The 15,899-nt window shown below is 38.0% G+C and overlaps 1 protein-coding gene across 1 annotated transcript in view; it reads right to left on the bottom strand.

Annotated features, from left to right (window-relative positions):
- Positions 1-13,909, bottom strand: part of CD36 (CD36 molecule) — a 29,416-nt gene extending 15,507 nt beyond the window's left edge. Inside the window, exons 1-3 of the mRNA XM_054222747.1 lie at positions 13,750-13,909; positions 9,748-9,984; positions 1,199-1,359 (exon numbers count right to left, since the gene is read on the bottom strand). Coding sequence (XP_054078722.1) covers positions 1,199-1,359; positions 9,748-9,867 — 281 coding nt within the window. The 5' untranslated portion in view covers positions 9,868-9,984; positions 13,750-13,909. The remainder of the gene's footprint in view (positions 1-1,198; positions 1,360-9,747; positions 9,985-13,749) is intronic.
- Between the last annotated feature and the right edge of the window lie 1,990 nt (positions 13,910-15,899).

The following is a 15,899-nucleotide window of genomic DNA, read 5'->3' as shown; positions in this document are numbered from 1 at the left end:
AGCAGATCAATCTTGGCTTCTCAAGATTAGGTTGTGTGCATGCCGTTCTAATTAATAGCCTAATGTTCAGAGTACCTCCCTGAAAGTTTGGAGATTTCGTTTCTAATTAATATTAGTTCTAACTGGAAACGAAGACTTAAAACAAGGTTTCCCACTTCCCAACAGAATCCCGGGGACAGCTGCATTTTCAAGGCCAAGGAAGAGACGGAGAGAAACCCAGCGTCACAGTGATTCAGGTAGACCCAATACCCCAGGTGAGCACGACTGCAGCAGTGAGAAGAGCAATAGTCATCATTTTTTACACAGTCTCATCTAGGCTTCTGGCGGAGATTTGTCTCTGAGAAAATAGGCTGTTTCCTGATTACTGTGTAATCATTTCCTATGTCTTCCCAGGTACTGTATGAACCAAGGTATTCCAATGAGAAATAAATAAACTTTTTGGCATCAAAGCTCCTCAGTTTTAGAAATGCAGTCCAAAACTATCACGCAAATATAATATACATCTCCAAAAAGGAAGAAAGAAACACCATTTTCGGAAAGCAATGTCATAACAAGGGTGCCAGTTATAGCTGGATGTTGGGCGTAACGACTCAGGAAGCATCAACTAGTCCTATGTCAACATCATATTTAAAATTATGCAAATGATTAAAAGCTTCCCGGAATGAGGATGGGCTGCTGCATCTAAGCCCTAACTAGTACATTCAGAAAAAGGAATGCTTTTCAGAGGAAAAAATTAAAAATGAAAAGGCATAGATTAAAAATAAGTCATAAGGGAGCAAAGAAACAAAACACATTATTAAAATAAATGTGAGTGATACATGGGTGATAAAATAATCTCTTGGTTTTAGAGCATCTGTCATGTTTTTTTCTATGTAAAAGCTGGCAGACACTGAACAGCAACAAATGCAACTGTCCGTGTGGTGTTGTGGCAAGCACCTTGCTAATAAGCAATCGTTTTCCACAAGAGCAAACAGCTTCACACCCAATTACCTATTTCTATATGCACTTTCCCAATGTGAGACCCAATACAGAAAGTGTTTGCAATTGCTGTGTGTAGCCCCAATTTAGGCATTTTTGTCAAGTCTGACTAAAATATGCTGCTGGAATTTCAAGAACAAATTTTAACGCAGCAGAACTTTCTCTGACTTTAACAAAACTTCTGGTATGACATGTCACATATTCAGTGTGCTTTGCTTACCTGTATGTGTACGGTCCTCTTTGTTCAAGTTTTGGACGTGCTCCTTGGTCTAATACCTCTGAAGGATTTTGCACATGGAAAATCCAGAATTGCCTGTAAACTGAACTTCCTGGCACAAGCCAATTTTCAAAAGCAATGGTACCATTTGCAATGACAGCTTCCTAAAAGGACAAAAATCAAGGCTAAAATTAACCACAAAAAAAGTAATGACAAGCTGCATTTCCCTTCCAGATGATTGTAGAATAAGCCCAAACAAACAGAAATACAATACAATACAATACAATACAATAAAATAAAATAAAATAAAATAAAATAAAATAAAATACAAACAAACAAACAAACAAAAATCAAGCTATTTTATCATCAGTAAGAGGCATAAAGCCCGCATTTTTAGCCAACATTTGAAGGCAGCCTGACATTCCTGCTCCATGACAGCAAAAGTGAGCCCCCTAAAATAAGTGACCACAAAGCTGATATAATTGCTATTGTAGCCAGCAGCAAAACTCTCCTACTGCTGTGGTTGGGCATTGCCTTAGTTGCCAAATACTTGCCAAATCCATGGAAAAAGAAAATCTTTGAATGACTGAATGATACCCATCAGTTTTTAGAATCCATAAACTACTTTTCACACACTTGCAAATAGCCCAGGGAAGGAAACAGAGAGTTTTCTCTGAGAATTAGTCAGGCAGCAAGTAATTTTGCACCCAGAGGAAGCAAATAGTGTTCTTGCAGGAATGTTTTTTTGTCAGAAAACTCTTGTCACCAAAACTGAGACTTTCTAAGAAATGTTTCTAGTTTTGATAAACTTCTGTTAGGGACGTTTCCCAGCCCTAGGGAAGGAAGGCAAAATATGTCTATAAGGACAAGGCAGGACATCAGGAACCACTCTAGGGTAACCAACAGCTTTATGTCTGTGGCACTCAGCTGTGATATGGTAAATGTCTATTCAGTCCTTGGGACTGTACAGTGAGAAGGAGAGTTTGAAGGTATGTTCCCTGTATTGTCAAGGGAATGCCTGCTTTGCTGGTCTACATCAGGCCTTTTTTCCATATGTTTTTCCCAAAGCCCTGGGATAATGTAGATTTTCCCCTTGGTGGTAAAAATTCAGAATTTTTTTTTTCTATAAGAAGAAAAATCTAGGCTGCCTGGCTCCAACATATAAAATGCTTATTTATTAGAGTGGTGCAATATTAATAAGTTAATTTGCACAGCTCAAAGACTCCCAGGAATTAAAAGGCTGGAATCACTCCAGATAGCAAGAAAAGACATTTTAAATTACAAGTTGCTACATTTTCTTTCTAGCTTAAGTTTCTGCCTCTAGAGTTTGCTTAGCAAACACCATCCAAAAATATGGATACTACCAATTAAAACCACTGCAGTTAGAAATTAATACTGTGTCTGGGAGAACTCTTATCACTGGCAGGGCTTTATCTGTGGAAAGCCTGTTTGTACAGTGGAGTTGCAGATGCCTTGCTGGTGGTGTAAAGCACTTGCCTTGCTGTCTGAATATCTGCTATAATTTATGTGCATTTTTGTGAGAGGGGAAGGAAACCTTGGTGCAGCGAAGGTTTATCAGCTTGGCGTGTTATCAGCTTGAGGTCTTGCACTCAGACCCGACAGCTAAAATTCTCTTCAGCCTTGTTTTGCCAACCTCGGAAGGCCGAAGGCTCTATCACAGCTGTGATCCAGCATGGGGCAGACTATCTCTTTGGTGAAGACAGAAGAGCTTGCATGATTTGGAAATCACTTTTGCAGTTTCCACAGAGAATTGCTCAAAGGCTCTGGGAGAGGCAGACTGATATAAAGAGAGGCACAACTCAGTTTGCCCAGAGCCTGTCTGCAACCTGTACTCAGCAGGGTCCTGGGATGGGGGCAGATGCCAGGATTTGACCTCCTGCCTCAGTAACTGGGGTAGGGAAATGGCTATGGATTCCTGGCAGCTACATTGTTAAGAGGACAAACTAATCTCTGTAGAAGTCAACAACGCACCGGCGCAGAGGTGAAGGGAGAATTTTCAACTTTGTGACATTAGATTTTAAAGCAGTGTTACTTACTTCTTAAAAGTTTTCCCTTCCATCCGTTCCTCCCTCCCCTTATAACCCTTTGCTAGGGGTTATAGCAGCACAGAATGATATGTCAACTCCTCTGCCACTGCAGAGTTTGCTCAGAATGCCTGAGCTGCAGGACCTCTCCTCCCATCCTGGAGAGGCACAGAAATAGTCCCCAGCCTGCCTCCAAAACATTTTGGGCACTTTGAAAAATGTTTATTCTGCAACAATCACATCACTATTTTGTTGACTTGGAATAATATAAGGAACATGCTTCCTCACAGCCTTCTCCATGTAAATGATCTTATTTTTTTCCAAAGTGTGGATCTTTGCCTCTAATCCTCTCTCTGCTATTGCAGGGAAAGCCAAGAGTGTGCAGGGCTTTATACCAGCTTTTTAGTACAACCAGGACAACTTTCCATGTAAACTGAGACTGTCGGCTATGCAACAAACCTTTTCATGCACTTCCTGTACTGACCTTTACTGCACTGTACTGTATGAGGTACTTTCTTATCAATCTAGAACAAATTTGCTGTCCACCTGAAGAGGTGAGGTGGCTCTCCTGTATTTTTTATGCAAGAGTAACTACTATGTCCATATTATAGCCTTAGTAAATGCCAACAGAGAAAAACTACTTTGGGCATTGTATGAAGAGATCCCTGGGACCTAAGGACATGGGACAGCCAGGCCACAACCAGTTACTATGTGGATTTGCAGCCCACCATTTACTCTGTGCTAATGCCACCATGAACACTCTTGGGGGATGCTTCAAGGGGACAGATGATCCAACCTGACAGTGCTGGAGCCAAAGGACCAAGTTGGTTCCCACAGCCCCTGGTACCTGATCCATGTGCCTCCCCCTTCCTCTGTGCCAGATCTCCTTCATCAGGGAGCTGTTTCTCCCTGCTGGGCTGGAGAAAGAGTATTTCCTTTTTTCTTTTTTTCTTTTTTTTTTTTTTTTTCTGGGTTACCTCTCTTATCACTTGGCTTGGTGGTGTGGGTAGGGGGAAGGATCAGATAAGAGTTAAAACAAGGGAAGCAGCAGGACAAAAGAGGGAGGAGGAGGAAGGGAGCAAGATGATTATTTTTGGTGGCATTTGGCCATTATTGTTAATAACATTTGTCCCACAAAGGAGGTGCATAAGATTCTCTGTCACATACTTCAAGAGTGCAAACAGTGGGTTAAAGCGGAAGAAAATCTAGAGTTCTGTATTTATTCATGTCTTCATTTAATAAAACTAGTACCCTCACACCAGGAAGCCCTTGGGTTTTGGCTGTCTGGTCACTGGTAAGGCCAGCCCTAAATATTATCCCTCTCTATTTCTGGTGACTTGCATATTCCCCAAGTAACACTAACATGTTTTGTGATATTACAAAAGATAGAGTAATTTGGGAAACTACTAATTTGCAATTGATATATGAATCACTTTTCAACTCCCTAGTCACCCTACATCAGCTCTAATATCTTATGCAATAGTTAACTGTTGTTAGCAATAATAGCCAGACAATATGTAATTGCTACATAGTCAGATTCATCTCATGACCTAACTGTGCAAGACTGAGTGAAATCAATGGGAACGTTAACCCCTTTTGCTTCTGACACAATTTTTCCCCCACTTGTGGTGGGTCAACTGGCAATACATAAATTCACAAAATGCTGAGCAGTCAACAGTAGAAGCTTGCTGCTTTTTGTGGCTTTACGCTAAATTCAGCCATCATGATTTCTGATGAAGAAATACAAAATGTAAGACTAAGTGTAGGTCTTGACAAAGGATCTGGCCAGAGGGACAAAAGATGCCATTTTCTGGGAAATGAGAGATGCCATGAGTACTTTTGGCTGTAACGAAATTGTTACTACTTTATCCCTATGTGTTGTATGTGTTGGGCTGCATACATAAGCTAGAGGAAACAAACAATACAGTTCTGTAAAACTGAATAAGCTAAATTCAGGAAAGCAAATAATCTTCTGTTTGGCAGCTGAAAGTACAAATAGCCATTTATTGTTTTTTAAGTGATGATTATTACCTTATTATTAGCCTTTGTATTCAGGCTTTGTTGGATCAAAACGTTTAGTCCTTTTTCAGTCCATGATCATAAAAAATTATGGAAGCCAATCAAGTTTATCTTTGATAATGCTGGAATATGTGTGATTAGATCAGTTACGTTCTGGTGGGAGTCAGAAGTGGCTTTAGCTTCATTTGTTTAGATAAAGTAGCATATGTATGAAAGTCACAAACACAATTTTAAATTAGAAGTGTTTCCTCCAGTAGCTGAGGAGACATAATATGGCCAATGATAGATAACAGGTATGTAGAGAGACAGATGGCTAAACATAATAATAGCTAAAATTGATAGCTTTATTTCTAAAAATAGCAGAGACTAACTCTGAGGACTCTACTGAGAGAGTGTAGCACTGAGGTATTGTGGTAAAACATACACCATTCTGTATTATCAATTCATCAGGAATTCAATATATTAAGTAACATTATGTGGCTTGTTAACTTCCTGAGCTCACGTGCCTAGGTAGAAAGCAAGAGCTCTTAGAGAAGTGGTGATAAAGATCTTTCAGGCAAATGAATCAGCTACCAATGGGTTTGAGTGGTTAGACCTAGTTGGAAAAAAAACCTGATTAACTAAAAAAAATAAGTTTTATCATAACTGAAATGATGGGAATTTTGCCTACATAAATAATATTGTTTTAAGGGAGGGAAAGGCAAAAAGTAATAATTGTGCCATGTCAAGATACCTCCTTCCAACAAGATGCAAGCTTTCTGATTTGTTGCTTTGGATTCATGTTTTTTTAACCTTAGACATGATAATGGTAACAGACATGATAATATGCAACTGAAGTGTGTGAGTCAGTTAAAAAGGTATGTTTTGATAGCTGCAAACAAAACATTTTTGTAAAGAACTCTGAAATGTTCATGTTTCACTCCTAACTTACTGAGGACAGTTTTCTAAACCCTTAAGGCCCTCATGGAAAGGCATCTCTCCCTTCTGGATAGACTCAGTGTTTGGGGAAACCGGGATTTTTACCCTTTGGTACTGAAATCAAAGGCACCTTTTACGGGCAAAGTCTCCTTTCCCTGAATAGTATCAGAGCTGATACATCTTAGCACTAATTTCTTTCAGTGCCTCCCTGCCAAGATGCTGCTGGTGGCGGTGTCATTTTGAGTGTGCTCTCCAAGTAACTGTTTCTTTAAAGAACCTCTAAAAAGATTTAGAAAATATATATAATGTTGGAATTCTTTAAAACCCTGCCCCCCCCACTGGAGGCAGGAGTGGAAACAGCTTGTCCAAAAAAGATGTGAGACAGAGGTAAAGCAGTCCGGGGTTAGAAAACAGCAATGTGTTTGTGTTGAAGCACTGGTGTATGTTAATAAACTGGAACACATGAAGAGGTGACATCTTGGTTATCCATGTTACATGGACTTTGTTTGGGTGTCCACCCATGGACTGGTCGTGGGTGGAGAACAGCACCTGCCTGCAAGGAGATAAGACCCTATACCCTGACAGTCTCTGTCAATTTTCTAAGGGCACCTGAGATTGTCTATACACTTGCAGATGCTTTATCTTTGCTGCAAAACTAGTATGCAGCCCTACAGTAAAATATATCCTGGAGTGTTTACTCAGGCTAATCTCTCAATGACTGTAATAAAGGAGATGTGAGGCTGGTAGGGTTTGGTAAGCTGCAAGGATGTGTGCTTAAGAGAAGCATGCTCAGGCTTACGCTGCTAGCAGAACAAGAACGGTAAGGACTATTGATTCTATTGAATTTTGAAATCGAAGTTGCCGCTATTTATTGGGAGATGCTAAGAAGCTCAACTGGACTTGCTTGAGAGTAAATTGATGACAATGTGATTTGACTAAATCTTGATAACAAGTTAATTTATGACAGTTTGACTTGTTAAAGTATGAAGTGTCCTAAAACTATCCATTCAGAAGAAAAAAAATTATTCAACATTTGTGTCTCTAATCCAGCAATAACATTTTATAGCAAAATTCATTTACCCTAGAAATACAGATTTGGTCTTACTGTGTTGCTGTCAACTTGTGCAAAGAACTGGGAATTACTCTGAGATAGGATAGGCAGAGGAAAAACTAGGGGTCTTTTTTCAAGCTTTGGACTGTGCAGAATTTAAGATGTGATTTTGCTTAAAATGGTGACATCTGAAACAGTTTTTCCCTTTCATTAAAAATACATCATTTTGACATTTGTTTTCACCAAGTGGGTGAGGACCCAAGTTCAGGCTTTGCCTCGTATGAGTCCAAATGGAAATATAAATGCTTGCAGGCCATATCTGAGAGAACAGCTTGCTCATTAGGTTTTTTCTGGTCCTAAAATCTCTATTCTTGAGAAATTCTAAATAAAGTTGTCATTGCAACTGATCTGGTTTTACCAAACATTTCCTTAAAAAAAGACATTTCCAAAAGTGAAAGATTCCAGAAAAAAATAAATATTTTCAGTCTGATCTGCTCAGCAGACTCTGTTTCCTTTGCAGTCAGCTCTACTTTTATCTTAAATACAGCGGCAGTGAATAACATATATTTGTTTTTCTTACTAGCCCTTTCATCAACAATGGTAAATCAGAATCACTTAGAATAAGGTCCCTCTGAGCATCTGCTGAACTGATGACACATTTCAGCTGTTGCACCTTGGCATATCTTTTCTGAAAAGGAATTGTCTTAGAGTCTCATAGTCTCCCTAAAGAGTCAGCATGACAAATAGGAAAAAAATAACCTAGTATGACTCTTGCTTAGGAAGAAAACTATCCATTTACTTAGATAAATAAAGCCTCTAGAAATTTACTCTTTTCTGTTTTATATGAATACTGGTACAATTATTATTTTTTTATATATATATAACAAGCTGCCTTGAAATAGGTACAAGCATCCAAAACCTGATCAGAATGCACAAAATTATACAGACGTTGCTGAAAAAATTACTCTGTCTAATACTTTACCACTAAGACCTCATGCAGGTGTAATTTCATGCGTAGACATTTGCAAATCATGCTGTATAACTGGTTCATTATTATAAATAAACAGATGAACACATAACATTACTAATATACGTCATTTGCTTTGAAAATACTTAATGGTGTAAGACAACACTCTAGATTAACTCAAAGTAAATATTTAATGTAAGGAGATACACACCTTTAAAATTATGTGCTTTCTAGTAAACTTGCCATTTCCTCAATATGTCAATCAATTAAAATTATTTGCAAATATAGAGGGTATGACTTTTTTGTAAAATGTTGGAAGGTGGATGAGACATCATCCAGTAAGAATTATTTTTCTGTTCTCTATAAATTTGAAAATTTCATGAAAAATAGATTAAGAATTGGAAAATTCCTCTACATTTAGGTTTTCACTGAGTTCACTGACAAAATTAAAATGTTATGGAGAAGCCATTTTTTTCAATTTCTTTTTTTTTTAAAGTGATGGTAGAATCTAGATAGAGCCTCAATAGACAGTTCAACATTTCCTGACAGTTCATATATCCACCTCCTTAATTGACTTCATCAGCTGTTGACTTAAAGGCAGTCTTCCAGAAGGGCCTTTGAATAAGTATCTCCAAGATCTCCACAGTCTTCAGCGCCACATCAGATCATTGGGAGGACTAACCAGCAGCCAAAGACCTTAAGGTTTCTATATTTTTAACTGTTGGAGAGCCCACCTTGGCTGCAGTGACCCCAGGGAGACTCCATGACTCCCTGTGGGTGGGTGTCCCTGTGGACACCGCAATGCATCCATGGTCTTTCATTCCAGATTACTCCATGATATAGACCTTCAGTTACATACCCTTTTCACCAAAGATTTAACAAATTAACTTTCAATTTTTCTTTAAAGACAAAACTAGATTTTAAAGAAATAAAATCATCTAAAAATCAGGAAAAAATTGTGTCTGCCAGGTCTACAACGCTATACTTCAATTGTTCTACACACTCCTTGAGTCAAGGAGTTGTGAAGATAGGATCAGATCCTGTAGCCTAGTGGAGCACATTGGCTTGGATCATACAGTCACAGATGTGAGCTGAATGCATGTAAGTGTAGGATTAGATTCTGCATCAAAAGTTTGTTTAGATTATTTGCAGTACATAAATACAAGTGCATGGAGTCAGTACCAAAATAAGAAAAAAAAATACAGAAGAATAAAGAAACTGGAAAGAAACATAATTAAAATGAAAATAAAAAATGCTGACTTTAAATTACATTACTGAGAACACATCTTGTAAACAATATTTTGGCTTCTCATGTGAAGCATGAAAGGCAGCAAGCAAGCGAACTTGATAATATAATTAATATATTAGAAAAATACTGCTGCAGCTTCTATTCCCAGGGAAGTTTGGATTGCATACATTACAAAAACTAGGTTTAAAGAAGGAGAAAAAAAAAAAGGAAAAAAAATAGAAACAGCACACAAGATTTAGAAATAACAACTATACAATAACAACAAACCATACAGATTGAAAAAAAAAATGAAAAAACTTGTACCTTTTTTATTGCTCTGCCAATAAGGTGATCTCCAAGCGGTACCAGAACTCCTCCCAAGATAGCCAGCACAGCACCGATGACGGCCCCAGTGAGAAGCCCACAGTTTCTGTTACAGCCCATTCCTCTCCTTTGTCAGGGTGCAGACAGACAATGCAAAAATTCCCTTATTGTAAGGCTTGATGTATTTTTCTTACTTCTTGGTCCCAATAGACTCACTGATCTTCCTGAGAGAAGCTCCTAATATAAGGAGAGGGTGAACAAAAATCACATTCCAAAGCTCAAAGTACAAAGTGCATGATATGAAGCAGGTAGGAAGATAAGAAGATAACTCATCAAATGCAGCCAGACAGTGGCAACCACTGCCAAAAAAAAAAAAAAAAAAAAAAAGTTGCATGTACTTTTGGCAAGCCTTTTTTTTTTTTTTTTTTTTTTTTTGGCTCTATTGCATTAGGTCAAACGGACATAATTGCTACTCAGCTGGCACTCTTCCTGAAATAAGCACCTTCTCTAAGATCTCTCTGTGCCAAGGGAGGAGGTTATAGCACCCTGCTTTTAGCACAGCCTGCATTGCCCATGGCTCCCACTTCAGGCAAAACCAGGAGTTTACACCGCTAGTGTGAGCTACCCAGGCTGTTTCTGCACTATGCCATAAGGAAGTCCTCAAGATCCATCAGCACCTTGGTGGGAATGGCACCCTCTAATGAGAGACACCTGTAAGACGTCTGTCTCTCCAGACCTCTGTCAGTCCACAGTCTACTACTAGAGGGACAAACCTTTTGTTTCAGCAACTTCATGACAAAGGCATGGCTGGGTTTTCCTTTGAGAGCTGCATTCTTACCACCACCTAGTTTCATCAATCCCAATTGCCTTACAGAAAGGCAGACTTCTTAAAACCAGTCTAGATTTTGATCATTGAAAGATGTAACACCTTGTATATCAAGTTCAGTCTCAGAGAAGAAAAAAAAAAAAGTCTGCGATTACTCATTGGAAAACAACCTTTGCTGGTAATATGTGCTGACATATCTTAAGATCTGGCGTCGTAAAAAAAAAATCAGAATTATACCAGCTCTAAGAGATACGGCAAAATATAAGCTCCCAGTGATATTTTTTTCCTATTTCTTAACTGTTTATGAATAACTGAGACAAAGAGCTGCCTAATTTGCAATTTAGTCTTGCTCAGGAATTAATCACATCCACAGAATTTGCAAGTTTGTTTTTTGCTTTAGGCCACCAGCTAAAAGAAACTCTGCTGTTTTCTATTTTAGATGTCATTGTCCATATCTTTTTTATTCTTACCATTTTCTGTTTGTTAACACGTTGTGATCATCTCTAAAATCAATTTTAAAGTGGCTATTAGTTGCAGAGTTAATTACGCATTCAAGGCCAAACACAGGGAGCAAAGGAAAACAGAAAGATAGAGTGGAAGGACAACTCAACCTGAATTCCCATTTTACTCATGAGGATTAAAGGGCTAAAAACCTGCATGAATTTCTAAATAGTAAATCAGGTGTAGGAATAGCACGTTTTGTTTTCATAGACACAATTATGAGGTCCTTTTATTAAAAAAAGGACACATACAGCACAGACTGACATATAAGGTACCATGGCCAGCAGGCTAACGATGTGTTCTCCCCTGTCCTACCAAACGCGTAATTATATCATGTCCATACCTAATCCCAGACTTCCCCTTTTATCTGGATTGAAAACCCACCTTTTGCCTGCCTTTGCACTAGCAGCAATTTGTAGCTCCCCTGCCATTAACAATGACTGTTTCTGTACATTTGAGCTTGTTTGGTATTTTTATCATTTCTCCTTGGGTACTTGCAAGGAGGCTGACCAAAAGACTACCTTCAATCTCAAAAATAAAAGTCAGCCACCCACCACCAGGTCATTCCTTGTGGTTCACACATCAAAACTTTGCTCTTTGACTGCTTTGCCTGCACATATAAGAGACTAAGAAAGAAACCAGATTTGGCTAAAGTTCTGGACTTTCACTGGGGACTGAGATCAGCCTCTTTATAGCTGTAAACCTGGCTTTTCTATTGGAGGAGGTACACCTTATTTGAAGCACAGGTTTACTTAGTTGCTTTCCTCTCTGCCAGCTCTGTTACTCTGTGTCTTTGCCCAGAAAAGCAAAAAGAAACTCATCAAAGCAGTAGCATTATGAAAAACATTCATTTTCCCAAAGTTTTCATGCAACCTGTTGCACTTTTCGCAAAGGTAACTGAAAGATGACTTGACTGAATTATAAAACCACCAAGTTACTAAAGGCTCTTTGATACAGTGATGCATAATGACTAATGGCAAACTTCAAAGTAAACTCAAGCGAGAAATTCATTAGACCCAAAGAACTTTTAAGTGAAAGTCACTAGGACCAACTCTTATCTCTGTAGGTATGTTCCGATCAGGATCTTTAGTGTGGGAAAACAAGAACTGTAATACGGCTGTGCAACTCATTGGGTAAGTGGTGTGGGTATTTAAAAATCTGACTGCTGTTACACATTGTAGCAAATCTAATGAGAAGCAGAAATTCTGAATTAAATACAATTCTGAAAAGTACACATTTCAAATTGATTCCCCCCGACACACACGCTGCTATCTATTCTAGCAGATTCTTTTAAAAAGTGTGGAAATACACATTTTAAAATTTAAAGTGGAAATTATCTCTTCCATAAGTGTTTAAAGAGGGCTTTTAGACATTGCCAGGCTTTTTATTCTTGGTTGACATACTGAATCTTTTCAAATTAAATAGAAATACACTTTCTCCCAAAATACAGTTCCATCTAAGTTTCTACAAGGTGTTCCAATGGATTATTTTTATTTTGTGTTAGGCAGACTAAGTATCTCTCATGAGCACTGGCAATAAACAACTAGAAAGCAACTGGCTGCTAATAACTTGTGTCTATCCCAAGCTTTTGACAATAGCAAAATATTCACCCTTCTCCCACCAAACACAATGCCATAGCAGTCTAGACATATCTCAATTTATGCAATTCAAATTATCCATTACACAACTGCAATGAGGAGCACTCACAACATAACACTCAATTTCACATAGAAGTCAACAAGCTATTCTCATCTATCACAACTGAATGCAAAATATGAAAATACGAAATATTAAGTAGAAATTTCCAATAAGAATGCAGTTGTGTCTGGGAACCCATATTCAAGCAAAAATTCTTTACCTTAAGCAGAATAGATGGTAGCATAACAAAATTAGGAGGAAAGATGCAAAATGTTATTAAATTTTTTCTTCCCTACTTAACTTATACTCCTGTAGATGTTAGCTTAAAGCAAGTCCTTATAAAAATCAAAGAATAATATCTGTTTTTCTTAATTACTTCTCCAGCTTTAACAGCAAGTCTTAAACATTGCTTGACTTGGCATTACTTCAATTCTGACAAAGAATCAGAGACCAACCATATGGGGAAGAAGTGGTGTATACAGTTAAAATTAAAATGCATTTTGAAAATTCCTATTAAGAGTTTCAACCCAAAAACACAGTGTTTCTTTAAACACAATTACAGTTTCTCCAAGGTCAGGTGATGCAATTAAAAATCCTGAAATTATCAAAACATACATTGGCAGGGAAGAGATTATTTCTCCTTTTTTTTTTTTTAAATCTTTGATATACTTTGAAATTACAGTTTTCAAACTTTTAATCTGCAATAGCAAGTGCTACAAATATAACCTTAAAAAGATGCATTTCTTATAAATTTACATGACTCCACAACTGTAGTTTCAAGAATATTAAATATCAAAAGACAGGATGGAGTTGGGAAAGCCAGCAATCCTGAACGTAAGATACCATTGCTAACTTAGTAATGAAGCACTTCACTAATACATGTAAAATTTCACTGTTTCTTGCAAACAGCTTTGCAAAATCCTGCCATTTTTTGTATATATTACAAATAAATAATTTCAGGACCTTTCCGCCAACTGATTTTAGAAACATTTCTGAGGAAAACCCTCTGATTTTAAACGTTGTATCATATGACTCACCTTGAATAAGGGCAACTGACTTTTCAGCTGAAGGTGCAAGTACTTAACACATGACTTGCATCAAGTTACGAGAAGACAAGCAGCTAAATCTCCCCACCAAGCACATAGCCTCTAAACTCCGAGGGAGTGTTTATATATTCCAAGAGACGTCAGTTCCCTCTTTATCTTTTTGCCAGAAGAAAAAGTTAAGTTGTATTGGTGCTGGGGGGGAGAAGGGGGCGGGGGGGGTGTTATTTTTACAGTGTGACTAAAAGCCACTACCTACGTCTCGTGGTAATATACTTAGCAGCTGCAATCTTTGTCAAATTTTGATCCAAGTGAATCAAAGGTCAAGGACACAAAAGGGTAACTTACTTATTTGGTTCCTGGTCACTTCTCTAATATGCATTTGCTTTAAAACTGCTCACATTAGCAAGTTATGACTAACCAGTTCCGGACATCTTCTTTAATACTAAGAATATTTTCAAATATTCTTTGCTATATAGCATGCTCTGTTGTATAGACAAAGCCTTACTACTGCAGTCATTCCCTGCTAAAAGCCAGGCTAAACACCTTTACAGCTTAATCATGACAGTATATTTTCAAGTAATAAAAATCAGGAAAAGTCAGAATATTTTTAAAAGACATTTTATTTCCCAGGTTGGATTACAACATTTCCTCACAAAGTGCTGGGGCTCTTCCTCTTCTACTGCAAAGTCAATGAACTTCACCCCAGAAGCGTCTTTCTCTTAACGTATCTAGAAATCAGCAATTTTTACACTGACATCTGTGCAGACCAAATTGTCATCCCAGCATAGTGTCTAGTAATAATTAACAGTAATCAGTTTGGCAAGCTTCTGCACAAATATTTTTTAAATACCTCCTCATCCCGGGTGAATTAAATGAATGGATTGTTTCAAAAGACTTTTCTGGCAGCAGCCAGAGGAAGTGATTTATATTTGGTTTATTTAGTTATAAGAGAGAAAATATTCCTAAAAATAGACACTTAGGTCCAAACGTTCAGGGTATAGCACAGAACAGTTTGTGATCCACGTGTTTAGTATTTGCTATGTGTTTTGATTGACTGTTTACTGTTCTGTTTTTGATATTCCCCTATCTGAAAGTTAAGCTTTTGTGGAAGAAGTCCCCCTTCTTCTAATCTATTTCTGCTAAGTAAATCTAAGGTAGATAAAGATTAATGAATTTGAGGTTTTATCTCCTACTAGTAAAAGCAAGAGTGAAAGTGAGCCTGGTCCTTCAAAAGCAACCTGTAGGACAGTCTTTGCACAAGGCTCACTGCCGGCAAAAGTTGGTGACCCTGACTCACTCCGGTTTCAAATCCTTGAAAAGTGGAGTAAGTTTGCTTTTCTCTGTTCTGTGAGAGCAGAGTTTAACTGCTGAAAGAAGCAGTCCTCCATGCTATGGTTCCCACCATGTGCTACTTTTATGAATCTTATCATTAATTATTTCGATTGAACATCTCTTTGTATGATGCTTTCCTGAGGATGCTCTTGTTCGGGATGCCCCAGCTTTCCTCCCAGGCTGCACTGCCTTCTTCACTGCTCATTTGTCCCTTTGAAGAGTAACTCCAGTAACTCACACCTGCTCATGGAGATGTTCCCTACCATGCTAATTTTCTCCATTTGCACTGTATGGGATTCAGTGTGTATCACTCGTAAGGGAGGAAAGTATATGCTGCTGGGTTTTTTTTGAATCCTAAATGTATTAAAGCAGATGTAATGAAGCTGTTTTCAACAGCTGTATGGTGAGTTGTATCAGCTAATTTTGTGACTTATGATATCCTATTATTGTCCTATATAAGCAAAATCTTTTCTAGCAGGCAGTGCTTGACAGTGAAATGAGGACCGCCAGGTTCAACTGCAGAAACCAGTTAAAACAATTTGAAGCTAAGAGAGAAGTTGTGCACTTTTGGATACCAGCCATTTCTGTTTCCTAAAAAAAAAAAAAAAACAAACCAAACCAAACCATAAGTACTTAACGGTCCTTCTGTGTTCTCTGGCTTCATATCAGAGTGCAGAGGTTATAGAGGAGAAAATACAGAGCGATGACAGAAAAAGCAAAAAATTATGTACTTCTTTGGAATCCCCGGTGGTGCAACAACAGACAAACTACCCCATAAGGAGAAAGTGTTGAGAAAGATAAATAGTGTA

This window comes from Rissa tridactyla, chromosome 1 (assembly GCF_028500815.1).
Source record: "Rissa tridactyla isolate bRisTri1 chromosome 1, bRisTri1.patW.cur.20221130, whole genome shotgun sequence".
Classification (NCBI taxonomy): Eukaryota; Metazoa; Chordata; class Aves; order Charadriiformes; family Laridae; genus Rissa; species Rissa tridactyla.
Note: the sequence above shows the minus strand (reverse complement) of the source record. Positions and strands in the feature narration are given on the sequence as shown.